General features: G+C 40.4%; 2 protein-coding genes across 2 annotated transcripts; one reads left to right on the top strand and one right to left on the bottom strand.

Annotated features, from left to right (window-relative positions):
* Positions 1–3,073: 3,073 nt before the first annotated feature.
* Positions 3,074–4,948, top strand: LOC105005961 (tetraspanin-10). Its single transcript, XM_034294960.1, has 4 exons — positions 3,074–3,078; positions 3,120–3,578; positions 4,119–4,482; positions 4,539–4,948. Exons 1-3 carry the CDS (start codon positions 3,074–3,076, stop codon positions 4,423–4,425), a joined length of 771 nt encoding a protein of 256 aa, XP_034150851.1. The 3' UTR covers positions 4,426–4,482; positions 4,539–4,948.
* Positions 4,949–7,243: 2,295 nt separating this feature from the next.
* LOC105005956 (retinal cone rhodopsin-sensitive cGMP 3',5'-cyclic phosphodiesterase subunit gamma) lies at positions 7,244–10,285 on the bottom strand. The gene is made up of 4 exons (XM_010864236.5): positions 10,175–10,285; positions 8,907–9,102; positions 7,986–8,026; positions 7,244–7,587 (listed from the first exon to the last, which is right to left on the bottom strand). The coding sequence occupies exons 2-4, from the start codon at positions 9,026–9,028 to the stop codon at positions 7,508–7,510; spliced, it is 243 nt and encodes an 80-aa protein (XP_010862538.1). The 5' UTR covers positions 9,029–9,102; positions 10,175–10,285; the 3' UTR covers positions 7,244–7,507.
* Between the last annotated feature and the right edge of the window lie 3,564 nt (positions 10,286–13,849).

Here is a 13,849-nt window from a genome sequence, read left to right as displayed (position 1 = left end):
TTGTAATCCACAATGAGCTCTGTGGTTTTCTTTGCATTGAAGGCCAGGTTATTGTCAGCGCACCATGCTGCCAGGCGCATTACCTCCTCCTTGTAGGCTGACTTATTATTGTCACTGATCAGGCCTACCACCGTGATGTCGTCTGTGAACTTGACACTGATGTTGGAAAAGTGTACAGAAACGCAGTCATGGGTGAAGAGGGAGTACAGGAGGGGGCTCAGCACACAGCCTTGTGGAACACCAGTGTTCAGGATCAGGGTGGAGAAGGTCAGCTGTAATGACTGGCTCTTTGTTGTGGAAGTGTTTCTCAATCTGCAGTTTGTGGTCATTTTTTGCCATCTATATGTCCCTGGAAGCTGTAGGCCTCCACATCGCCAGATCTGAAAGCAGCATTGCGTGCATTTAGCAGTTGTCGGACCTCTCTCTTCATTCTGAAAGACTCATCCTCACTGGGATGCTATTTTTATACCCAATCATGTTACTGACCTGTTGCCAATTATTTTATATACATTGTTTGTCAATTGATAATATTACCTTAATACTAGGGGTTATCATACTGTTTAAACTATACTATTTGCTATTTTTACACATTTTTAAATGCCCTGCTCAGCCATTCCATAGAAAGAATGCTTCCTTTCTACATCTGTCAGGAGAAAATAGTGAAAAGACTATAGCTGTAAACTGTATATAAATAATGCTTATAATCTAATGCTAGACCTGAATGCATGACAATTCATTTGCTCTGGAATTGACAGTACAACATGCTTTACTGCTATGGACACCCTTCTCTAGGTGTAATCAGGGAAGACCAAGTGTGTTGAATTTTTGGCTATCGCTTTATGCTATAGCTCTGTTGCTATGTCAGTACATATATATACACATTACACACACACATTCATCCCTCTTTCGGTGCATGTACGAGTTGTTGCGCTCCCTCCAAGAAGGAGAGGTCGCAACAATCGTGTGTTGTGTAGTAGGACCAAAAGTCCCTGCAGTACTCCTGTAACATGGTTTCCCATCCCTGCCCGTGGGGTGGTGGAATACACCTACAACACTGCCCCCTATAGGACAAAAAGTGTTTGTTCAACTGTCCTTGTTCTAGATCCCTATCAGCCACTCCCTCCAGCATGCCAGGAAGAAGTGAATGGACTTCAAATAGAGGACCACAGCCGTTTCCTGTGTGGTGAGTTCAGTGACTGAGTATGCACTGGCTGTTATCAAAGCCAGATTAATTGCAAATGAGTCTAAATTCACTTCATAACACACAGCTCCAGGCAACCAGGGAGACATATCCAAAACGACATGTAATAAAATGCAGACAGTTGCATTTGCACGTAAAATCCTGGTTTCTAGATCTCTGTGACAGATGAGTTATAGAAAATAAGTATTTTCATCTCAGATAGTTTTATGGATTCTGGAAGAAATTCTCAGTGCACGTGCTCCTCATTTAGAGACTGGTATATTTAACTCTCCCCAGAGATTCATAAGATAAACACACACACAAAACATTTGACACAATTCCAGACATTTATTTTGATAGATTATACCAAAAAGATCCCGTTTGTGATATTTTTAAATGCAGTGTATCTAGAGTTACTTTAATGTCTAGAGGGGAAAATGGATCACATCCCTGAAAGTACAGGGATAGAAGGACATATTTTTTCACATTTGCCGGCATGTTGTCACTAGTACGTATCTCTCACACGTTTTATTTTTGTTGTGCCTCGGCTCAGAGTTAAAAAAGTAACTCCACTTACTCAGTGCAGTAATTGAGTTCAAATTGCACTTTTTACTTATTTTGAAGTGCATCATATCTACGGCCTAATCACGTGACCATTGAAAATCAAATACAGGTCTGTTTACTGAGCCTCTGTTCTTCCTGTTAGGTTAACAGTGGTGTGAAGTCACTCCAAGTAATCCCTGATCTTGATTCAGTTTGTATGATTCCTTTGCTAATACTGTAAGGGCACAATTGGAGGAGGGGTAGCTGATCCCAGATCTGCAACTCAGGGAAACTTCTCCCCCCAAGCGTAACACTCCCTGAAGCACACTCTGATGACATCCAAATCCCTTGCACTGTGACTCTCACATGATGCAGCTGGAATCCCTGAGCACTTAGGGGTGTATTCATTAGGAACAAAACAGGAGCAAGTTGGGAGGGAGCTGCATTCATTTGGCCAGTGAGAAAAACTAATTCCCATTGCAAAAGTTTTTGCCACAGTGTGCTATAATGAATACACACGCCTGGCGGCTGGAGCCCTGAACTTACGTCACACATACAACTACCCACTGCTTATAGCTGTTCTGCATTGACCACTATAACATCAACTCTTTCTCCTCAGATAGTCTCATGCTGTGTTGTAACATACAGTACCCTCTTTTTGACTCCTCTCCTCTGTGTCTCGTGGTCACATACGCTGACCAGAGGAAAGGAGGAATTTTGTCAAACACATCAGCTGCTAACACGAAGAGAATCATCACTAAGACTAGCTGAGGACAGGAAGCGATTTGTCTCCGAGAGGAGTAGCTGGGTGCGTGAGGAGAATAGTATCTGAGAGGAGTGGCTGAGTATGGAAGGAGAATCAACTTCAGGAAAGATGAGAAGGGGCCAGGCCACGAAATGGTTTCCTTTTACCTGGTTTAGGAGAGAGTCTGCACAGAACGAGTCCAGCCCACTTATACCAAAGGTACAGTAACAGTCTATGTGAAAACATGTATACTTAGTTTAAATACTCAATGTAGATTAGAATGTCTCAATGTCAAAGAGTTTTAAAATGTCCATATTGTAGGTAACCATGATTATTTTATTATTACTGGGTATGTATTTGGGATGTTCTCAGTGTCTGAAGCAAACCTATGTACAAGGACAAATATAGATCTGATTGAACAGACAACTATCATGTTGACATGACATTTGTATTTTTGTAACACTGTTTATTCAGCATTCTCCATTTCATTTTAAAGGCAGACACAGATAGAGAGTTGACGGGAGTTTTCCATCAGTCTTCTGACTACGGAAGTACAGAGGTTCCTGAACCAAATCAATTCAATGGACCAGAAAACCAGGGTGAAAATGGAGTACTAGAACCCGGAGCCTCTAGCAGGCCCCTTTCTCTGAGCGACTGCCTGCTCAAATTCCTGTTGTTCTTCAGCAACCTCCTCTTCACGGTGTTAGGCCTAGTGGTCCTCGCCGTGGGCTTGTGGGGCCTCATCAACAAAGAATCTTTCGCCCAGGAGAAGATCGGACAGATCGCCACCGACCCCATGCTGGTGTTCGTGGCGCTGGGCTTGTTGCTTTCTACGCTCTGCCTGTCCGGCTGCGTGGGGGCTCTGAGAGAGAACTGCTGTCTGCTCCGTGTCTTCTCAGCCGCCGTGCTGGTCCTGGTAACAGCCCAGACGCTGGTGGCCATTGTGGCCTACACCCTTCAGGGGCAGATCGAGGGATATCTGAGGTCTGGCATGTTGGTTGCCATGGCACGCTACCAGGACGACTTGGACCTACGGTTCATCACGGATGAGATCCAGATCGGTCTGCAGTGCTGCGGGGCAGATAACTACAGAGACTGGGAGATCAACATGTGAGTGAACTGTGACCCCTGGCCTGAGGGTCGATGTGGTTTCATGTTGTTTTTGAATTTGTAGAAGGTCTCTCTTGTAAAATAAGACATTTTAAGATCATTTACACAAACCTGTTTTAATGAAAGTTAAATTACCCAAAAAAAAATATTGATACGAGGTCACCTCCCACTCCTACAATGCACTTCTGTTTCCTTGAACTCTAAAGCTGAAACCAGATGCTGATAATAGTCTCTTAAATTGTTCAATAATAATAATAATAATAATAATTCTAATAAAATGTATCATATATTATTATTATTATTATATCATAACGTCTATATTGAGAGCAAACAGACTAAGAATGTGGTGTGAAATGTGTTATATGGTCTTAAGATGTACAAACAGAACTGTTGTAAATCTGTCCAGATAACATCTGCATAAATGACTTAAATGTTCCTGTAACCTATATAACTGGGCCTATCTGGACACGGGTGCCAGTCTGTTGACCGATCGTTCCACCGCGTCATGCTTAACACGCGTGACACGTCCTCCTCCCTCAGGTACTACAACTGCTCTGCCCCGGGTGTACTGTCCTGCGGCGTCCCGGCGACCTGCTGCGTGGACCCTCTGGAGAACGGAACGGTGTGGAACTCCCAGTGTGGAGTAGGGGCCCAGCAGCTGGACGAGTTCTCTGCCCAGAGCGTCATCTTCCTGGGGGGTTGTCTGGGGGGCATGTCTCGCTGGATAGAGCAGCACGCGGGCCTGATCGGAGCGGTGGGTATCGTCCTGCTGGGGGTTCAGATCGTCACTCTGTTCATCACCACGCGACTGCTGGATAACATCCAGTGGAGTAAAGCTACGAGATAACATGCAGTGGAGTAAAGCTACGAGATAACATGCAGTGGAGTAAAGCTACGAGATAACATGCAGTGGAGTAAAGCTACGAGATAACATGCAGTGGAGTAAAGCTACGAGATAACATCCAGGCTGTAGATGAAGTCTGGTACATTTTCATTGTAGATTTCTATTTTACTTACTTTTCACTTCAGGACTAGGTTGAACGGAATAAAAATATTCACATATTCCGATTTAACCAAATATTAATCGAAACGTGTTGGAGGAAATGGAATTCACAACAGTGCATAACAACCGTCTTAAGTAGTACATCAGTGAATGGCACGACATCTTACAGTTGTGAATCATTTACATCAAACCAGTTTGGTTTGGGAGAGACCGTTTTTAGACTATTGGATGAAAGTAAACAAAACCTTAATAGTGCATCTTTAATCTGTGTCTGGGAAGTGAAAGCCACTAGAACATATGCTTGACTAGGATTTGTGATTAAGCTAGCTAAAGTCATCACTATCCAGTGTGCTAATAGAGAATAACTTTAACCAATGGGCCCTAACCTAACATCTTGAAATGGACAAGCATACAAACGAGTGGCAGAATGTGGTGTACTGAAAAGCAACAGGCAGATATTTAGAAAAATACAATGACCTCTCTGTCTGACTCTGTCTCCCACACACAAGCACGCACACACACACACACACACAGAACATATTTGTTTTTTAGCTGTTCTGGCATGTTAAGGTTTGGCTATAGTATCTGGTATTATGTCATTGAAAGAAGAAAAGGTCTGACCTCAGTTATTGCACCATCTGGCCATTATCTCTGTAAGTTTAAGTCAGGTCATCTTCAAAGTGACTTGGTTGTTAAAGTAGTGAACTCAGCTCTAATCCTTTCACTCCTTAGCAATAAGTTTGGTCTAATCTCCTCTGTAATTGTTGAGAATGTTTTCCTGTAAGGGAAGCAGATTAGCCACATCCTGATTGTTGTAGCATGTTTTCACCATCTGTGATACAATAATAGCACTGTTCATGTCAGTTCCTGTAAGCTATTCTCAGCATATTGGGTTCAATTCTGAGTGTAATTAATTTTCAGTATACTGGTTTCAATAAAGAATGGTTACACAGAGAAAATCAGGTTGGATTAATATAAAGATTATTGTAACAGATACAACAAACGTTGCTCCAAAATGTCTCAAGCTTTATTCTGAGTTTGTAACAACACATCCACTGCTGCAGATAACTGTGTAAAAACTCTATATTATCTTGCAGTTTCACTTAAATAAGGCCTGTAACTTGGGCCCAGCCAAATCCGGCACCATCACAACCGATACGGCTGCTCTTGGTTACCGCTCCACAAAACAGATTGACACGCAAACTCAGCCATCCCCAGATCACACATTCAGCACTCAGTGGAACAGCGACATGACATATCAAAATGGCCGCTTGAGAGTGAGTAGGAAAATACAATCTATAGTATAAAAAAGCCCAGACATTTTTAATCAAAATTAAGCCTATGGAATATGTATAATTATTGTTGGGGGTTAACGGTTGTTTTTATATTTTTTTCAATAATATTGTACAATGTTGTCTTCAGAGTAGTGTTGGCCATTCGAGGCTTCATTCAAGGCATCATCATAAATCCAGGTTAAAAACACTTCTCTTTTCACGTGCCTATGACTGAGCACTTAAACTTAACCACATTGTTTAGTCTTATAGCTTCCTATGTTTTTATCCCATTTTTAATCTTTATATGTTTTCTTATTGTATTTTTTATTGATATGATGTTTTCATTTGTTTTGATGTTTTTATTTGAGTATTTGTTTTTATGTTATTGTACTTTCATATATGTTATTTTTCTTTGAAAAGCACATTGCTTCGATGTATGAATTGTGCTATATAAATAAACTTGCTAGCTTGCTTGATTAGCGTTATTTTTGCTGCAGGATATTATGCTGGCAGCACTCAGGTTTTCTTTATCACAATAAAAGCCATCATTGACATTTATAAGGAAATATAGTTAACAATCTAGTGTGTGAAAAAGAAACAGACAAGAATAACATTGGAACGGACATTAAACGTAAAATGTACAGACCAGATCGTTAACTATATTACCTAATATATTTCAATGATGGCTTTTATTTTGAAAAAGAAAATCTTTGTTAGCACTGCTAACATAATATCCTGCTGCTAGAAGAACGGTAATGAAGCCTTGAATTGCCATCACTACTTCAGAGTGTGTTGTATGGAAGAGATTAGGAACATTGGGATATGCATACTGTGACGCTACTCTAAAGAGGAAGGACCAGACATTTTTAGATCAGATACATTGGAAAAGGAAAATGTCATCCCTGAAGATGTCAACCGTCAGTAGTTAAACTTGGCAGCAAATCGGAACTCATAGATAGAGGAAAAGTAGTCCCCCAGAAGGAAATGTGTGTCAGGGACTTATAAAGAGGCTCTTCAGTATTTTTGTATATAGTTACCCAGTAGTAAGTAGCTCTTCACTGCCTAAAATATATCCTAAAGTGTATGAGCTATGTTATTGCTGTCTCTGTTTGGCCTGTACTGCAACTTCATTGGATATTGCTGTGCAGGCCTGGGCATTTTATTTTCAACAAAAATGTAATGTCAATCTTCTTCAATATCATTCAAGTGTCCGTTGAGTAAAGCTCATTGTCTGCAAATGGAAATGCTAGCGCTCTGGCCCATTGGGTTCAGCTTGTGTCACTAAATATGTCATTTCTTATCTTCACAAAAAGTCGCCTTTAAACAAAGGATCTTTCTAATTGAGGTTAGAAACGTATACACCAGCCCAAAGAAAAAGTAATCAATTGTTCATCAATGCCAAAGTCCCAAAGAGACACTTTAAGGGAATATAGAGTGTGTTAGGAACACATTGCAAAGTACTTGCCAAATAGACAAATGTTGAGTAGAAACAGCAAATGTGTTCTAATTAATAGCAAAATATGTTTTTGTTGGCGTTGTTGTCTGATTTTGAACAGGCCCAATTCTGTTGCTTTTGTTCCAGTTGATCCTGAGGGACCCTCTTTGTACTTGTAGTTGATTAAAGACAAAGAGGATTGTGGGTGTTGTAGTATTCAGATGATTCCATACTGTGCCAGCTCATGCAGCTCAAGATGACTGTAAGCTTCCCAGGGGCAGACCTGTTCCCATGAAGCTGAAATAGAAACATTGTTTTTAATGTATTTATTTCATATGATGACTCTCCTATATGTGGAATGAAAACATGAATAACAGTTATAATGGGTTAGCCTGGGACGTTAAGTTTAACTCAATGATTGGAGTGAAACAACATAGTGCAACAAAACTCTGTATTAATTTAAGTTCAACACTGCTGCTGAATTGATTGACATTGCAATAGCAACACGCACCCAGGCCCCCACTTTTCACATGAATGCCTTTTTTTAAGAATGGGCAAATGTTTAAGTTGGGTATGGATTTTCTCTAGACGTGAAGTGCTTATATTCAACAATGTGTCTGCAAACCAAGTGATGTTAACGGTGAGAACTCCTGAATAACAAACATCTGCTGAATGACTAAAAGTTTGCATCTTACCAGCGCCCAGACGATCCATGCCGGGGATGTCATCTCCAAACCTGAGGAAAACGATCAACATTAAACGTCTTATTATGGACAGTTATTACATCAGTTGTAAACTCATCTGATCTGCAAGGACCATGGCTCAAAAAAAGCCAGCATGGTATACGTTACATTGCCATCATTTGGATAAAATGGATAGTCTATTTGTCAACCAACTGCCCTGACATTTTATGATTACCTGTCCAAATCACCTTTTCTCCTGGACTGTACTACCAGGGAAATGTAAAATGTTTTAGAAGGATGAGGGTATAGTAAAATAAAATATAATAATTAAGCATTTGAAGCACAGAAAGTTCTGAATTCTCTCTTTTATTATTCAATGCTTTATCTCCTACAATACCTAACAGTTAATATTTGATGGACTTTAAGAAAGTGGAGTTGAGTATGAAACCTGACAACCAGCTGTTAGATGAATCAACATTTATATATTTCTTTCCTGGATGTTGTGACTTTAAGGATTCTACATAAAAAGGAAGGTTTTCTGTATGGTTTGCCAGTATCTCATATTTATTCATTCTCTAACCGCTCCAAAAGTCCCATTCAAGTACCATGTATCAAGTAAACTGCATGAGTCTGCTGTGGTGGTAACAATGCCGGCTAAAACATTTTGGGGGCCCTAAGCATAATTGTATTTGGAGCCCCCTAGCAGTCAGAGGCTCCCTAGCAGGCGGAGGCCACCTAGCGGTCGGGGGTCCCTAAGGGACCGCATATGACGCTTATGCCTGGGGCTGGCCCTGAGTGGTAACTACACATAACTACTGGACACAGGGCTACAAATGTTCCTCAACCCCTACCTTTTGTCTCCCAACTGTCACTGTCCGCCAACAATAAAACTTGTTCATCAAAAAAAGAGGTCCAATCAGTGCAGTGACTCACCCAATGACGCCCCTCTTTGGAGGCTTGCTCTTGAACTGACGAATGTTCCTCTGTTTGAACTTGGGTGGCCCCTTGGTTGGGGACCGGGGGCAAGCAGCCCGGGTGGCTATCAGGCTATTCATGGTTCTGTTGGGCCGGTCTACGTTTGTGTGATGATTCTGAATCTGAAGTGTCTTCACGGAGGACTTTGATAAAACTGATGGAATGTTGAGAAGAAATCTCTTGCATAATCATTGCATATTGATCATTGCATATTGAAAGCAAATATTAGCTTTCTTAGACATTCCAAACCACTTCCTATCTACGCTGAACCACTTTTAACTACTGACATATGAAAACAATCCTTTAAAACAGCTAGTTAGCTAGCTTGTTTGTTGACTATTAGCAAGCCAAGGACATGTTTTGTGTGGATCTACTTATCACCTGAGGCTTTAAAGTTAAATTACAGTTTGACTTCAGCATTCAAATTAAAGTTTATTAGCAAACATGCTGTTCTAGTAAAATCTTATGTGAAATGGACCTGATTTAAATAGAGCACAACACAAATGACCCTGAACCCCTTATCCATATAGCAAAGGGAAAAACTGCCATGGGAAATGTGACACAACAGCCATATTGCCCCTCTCGGTGAGCTGGATTTATAATCTGAGATATATAATCTTGCTATTTTAAGAAATCCTTCCAGGTCCCTCCTTGGTGGTCACATGATATGGTTTCCCATAATCTCCTTCTGTATGTAATAGAGCACCTCGTGCTGCATGGTAATCTGATTAAAAGAAGAACATGCTGAATGTGCTCGACAGGTTTGATGTTGTGTCAACTGGCTCATCTCTTTTTCTCCAAGCCATTCCTAAACAGAACCTCTGCAGCCAAATCTGACGAGAGCTGCAGGAGAGGACAGGACACTGTTCTTTATAACATTACTAATGACATCATTGTGGATTCTAGTCAGGCTTAAGATGCTGTTCTACATCAAATGACTCACCGTCATCATATCTACCACAAAGTCAAACAAAACGCAATCACTGGGAATACAAATCTATTTGTACGACACAATCCAGGTTTAGAATCTATAAAATAAAAACACATTGATAGGGAATTTCTAATAAGCCATCTTGAACTGCAAACATTTTTGGGTGCTGCTACTGAGCACTGCTTTCAATACTCCTCGCTGAAGTTACACAAAATCAATCAATCAATCAATTAAAAAGAAGAAAATATCTTCTACATAACTTGCCCTTACCACGGTACCAAAGATCGCTACTCACCGATTGTGTTGATTTTCTCTCAGACAGGCTAGGTAGGATCAGATTTGGACTGGCTGTGATTGGACTTGCTGGATGTGTTGTGGAGTTCTTATACCTCTGGACTGAGAGGATTATGATGCTGTCACCTCACGTATCAGAGCCTGTCTCCAGCCAGGAAGTCTCTTCCCCCATTGCATGTATTGCTTCCACCCCTACATGGTGTTGAGCAATGTCCATGGGGGGTGGGGTCACGTGGAGTCACTGCCCTGTGTTGTTTGGTGTGTGTGTGTGTGTATATACCGCGCCCTCCTAAGCAGTGGGACAAAAAATACATTTAGCTTTTCTTTCATCTCTTTACTCCAAATATGTGAGATTAATTTATGAGTATGAGGTTTAAATATTGATTGTCAGCTTTTGAGAATATTTGTGTACATACTGGTTTCACCATTTAGAAATGAAAACCCCTTTTAACAATTTTTTCTTCATTGATGATTTAACTGCTGACGCTGGCATCAGAATTCAATCTGAAATGTACCAAAACATTTGTCTGCTAAAACTCAAGCAAATGCGTGCAAAATCCTTAGATGACAATTTATCATGAAGAGCAAGGGACAAGGTTGAAAAGCAATATTGTATGGCCATGATCTTCGCACCCTCAGGCAGCAATGCATTAAACAGACACAATTCTGTAGTGGAAATCATTGCATGGGCTCAGGAAAACTTCTGAAAAACATTATCTATGAACAAATTACGTTCGCTGCATCCACAAATGCAAATTCAAACTCATGGACTGAGGCGAAGTGGAAAACTGTCATGTTGTCTGACGAATCAACATTTGAAATTGTTTTTGAGAACCATGGACACTGTGTCCTCCGAGCTAAACAGGAGAGGGACCTTGTTCTCAAAGCACTGTTCAAAGCCAGCATCTGTGATGGCATGGGTGACTTGCACATCTGTGAAGGCACCATTAATCCTGAACAATATATAAAGCAACATACTCGGCCATCCAGACAACATATTTTTCAGGGAAACCACATTCTGCACGTATTACTACAGCATGGCTCCGTAGTAAGAGGGTGCTAAACTGGCCTGCCTGGAGTCCAGACCTGTCACCCACTGAAAATATTTGGCACATTATGAAACAAAATATACGACAAAGGAGACCCTGAACTGTTGAGCAGCTGAAATCCTAAATCAAGCAAGAATGGGAAAACATTTCACTTTCGAAACTACAGCAATTGGTCCCCTCAGCTCCCAAATGCTTGCAGTATTGTTAAAAGAAGATTGTCAGGTGCTGGCTGGGGTCCTCTAGGCATCTCAATGCCTCAAGGGGCCACGGTCAGGGTCAGCCTGCAGAGGTGCCTCTAGGCGTCTCTGCGCTGCCGTTTTGATAGTCCCCAAAAACAAAACAAATTCTCAGTTTCCACATTTGATATTTTCTCTTTGTTACTATTTTCAAATAAATATAGAGATAAATGATTTGCACATTTTTGCATTTTACGCTCCATCCCAGCTTTTGTGGAAACAGGGTGGTATTTAAGAACACATGGATTTGAAATGATCAGTACATCTTATCAAATCTAATTGACAGTGTCAAAGATGAGAGGAATCCAGCATCACACATCTATCTTAGGAACAGTCATTTTTTTAGACCGCTCTGTATTGCCACCTTAATGGATCTCTCAGCAGGGCATTGCATCTCTCCGGAGAAGTGTGTCTTACTAAAGGTGCTATATGTTTTAAATGTTAATGGTATTGTTGCCAATACAACACTAGCGATTAATGTTGCTAGCTTACAAGGCAGCAAAGCTATTGGGGCATGGAACAGTTACATTAGTCTTTTAAAGTGAGTTAACCTAAAGTGGTCTTACGTGTTTTTTGTTTAGGTCAGACACAAAACTTAGCCAGTAATTAGGCCAATTCAGATTAATGTACTATAAATTGTCATAGCCTTGGAACCCCAGCTAATGCATTTCTACCAAAAGGCACCACAGCTACTACCCAGCCAATCCAGTTTGGTAAACTAGTAGTCCTTGGGTCTGTAATCCCTGAAATGACATGGTGAAAAACCTTGAGTCCCTGAGCAAGACAGTTAACCTTAATTGTTGAGAGGACATTGCCTAAATTAGGAGGTTCTTAAAATATTCTTAAAACATTATTACACACTGGTAAATGTGGAAAGTGCCAAATGTTGTTTTTGTGCCTTAATAATGATGATCATTTTATGGAACAGATCCAGCAAAAAACGTGTTAAGTAATTATAACGTTAAGGTAAGATTTCAACAGTGAAAGTTAATCAGAGATTTTAATTATTTCCTATTAATATAGAGACATGGTATAGCAAAATAGATAATATTTTTCTGAGTGGTGATTTGGAAAACACACTTCATCTTCAGACATTGCAGGAAAGATTCATCATTAAAATGAACTTAAGTTTCATTAGTATCAGTAAACTGAGCGGGGAACATGCCAGTGAATAGATAGGAGTTTTCGCAAGCTTAAACTGATCCACTCCAACTCTGGATTACTACTTCTGCGCCTCACTCAAACCTCACTTTACTGGATAAGAGGATGTGGGGAGAACCGTCCACACACAGACACACATTCTCCCCCACACAAAAAACAAACAGTATAATCCAGTGTAGTGAAGAGATTTTCCAATATGCCCGATTATTGATCCCCAAAAACCAATTAGGCAGAGAATGAATGAATGTCATCGTCAGGAAGCTGCACAAATGTGGTGTTCCACGGAGGGTGACATTGCGCAACAGACAGAGGTTAAAGGGTAAGGTTAACAATTCTGGGGTGGTTAAGATAGTGGGTAAAATTAGACAACAAAAACAGTTAGGGTTTGGTAACGCCCCCGTTTGGTTAAAGTTAGAAAACCAAACCTCTCTAGCCAAACTTGACTTCATTAAAAGCGACACACTCGTACTACTGCCCCTAGTAGCCGTGCTAAACATACAATAGTACACTACTACGCACTTCCTCCCCCCAATTTGTATGTATTTATGTTTTTTTTCCTCAATTTATTTATACACTTTTGACATATTGGAGGCATTTTCTTGTGAAGCCAATGTTTAATATACAGATAATATGATGTCTTCAATAACTTTGGAGATATTTAATTGTTTAGGCTGCATTTGTGACGATCATCCTCAGCTGTGTAAATTATTCAACCATCTACCCATGTCTGCCTACCTCCTGATGAATCTTTCTTTGTCCATACAATTGCTAAGGTCCCTATATTGAAACAACACATAATAACATACTGGGCTGTAGTAAAATGTTTTGATCAACAGTCCTGCTAATACAAAGATTAGACAGGCAGTTAACGGTATCTAGCAGTTAACTGTTACGTTACGAGACAGTTGGAAATCATTGACAGTATCAAAACCAGAAGGAGATGTATATATATTATACAACATTAAAATGATATGTATTGATTATTAGAGAGCAGAATGACTCTTTCCAATTACTCCCCTCCTAGGAGCAGCACCTCACACTTTGTTGAATAGCACAGAACAACTAAGCCAGCAGGCACTGTAGTTTTAAGTGATGTGATCACTAAGCTACAAAGAATGTGTAACTACTGCAGTTACTGAAGCTTTCAAATTTGATTGACAGCTGTGTATTTGCCTTCTTCCAAGGCCGATAGCAAGCCAGCATCAAAGGAATTGTGTAAATATGTAAGCT

This window comes from Esox lucius, chromosome 11 (genome assembly GCF_011004845.1).
Source record: "Esox lucius isolate fEsoLuc1 chromosome 11, fEsoLuc1.pri, whole genome shotgun sequence".
NCBI classification, from domain to species: Eukaryota; Metazoa; Chordata; class Actinopteri; order Esociformes; family Esocidae; genus Esox; species Esox lucius.
The sequence above is the reverse complement of the archived record's forward strand: the minus strand, read 5'-3'. Positions and strand labels throughout refer to the sequence as shown.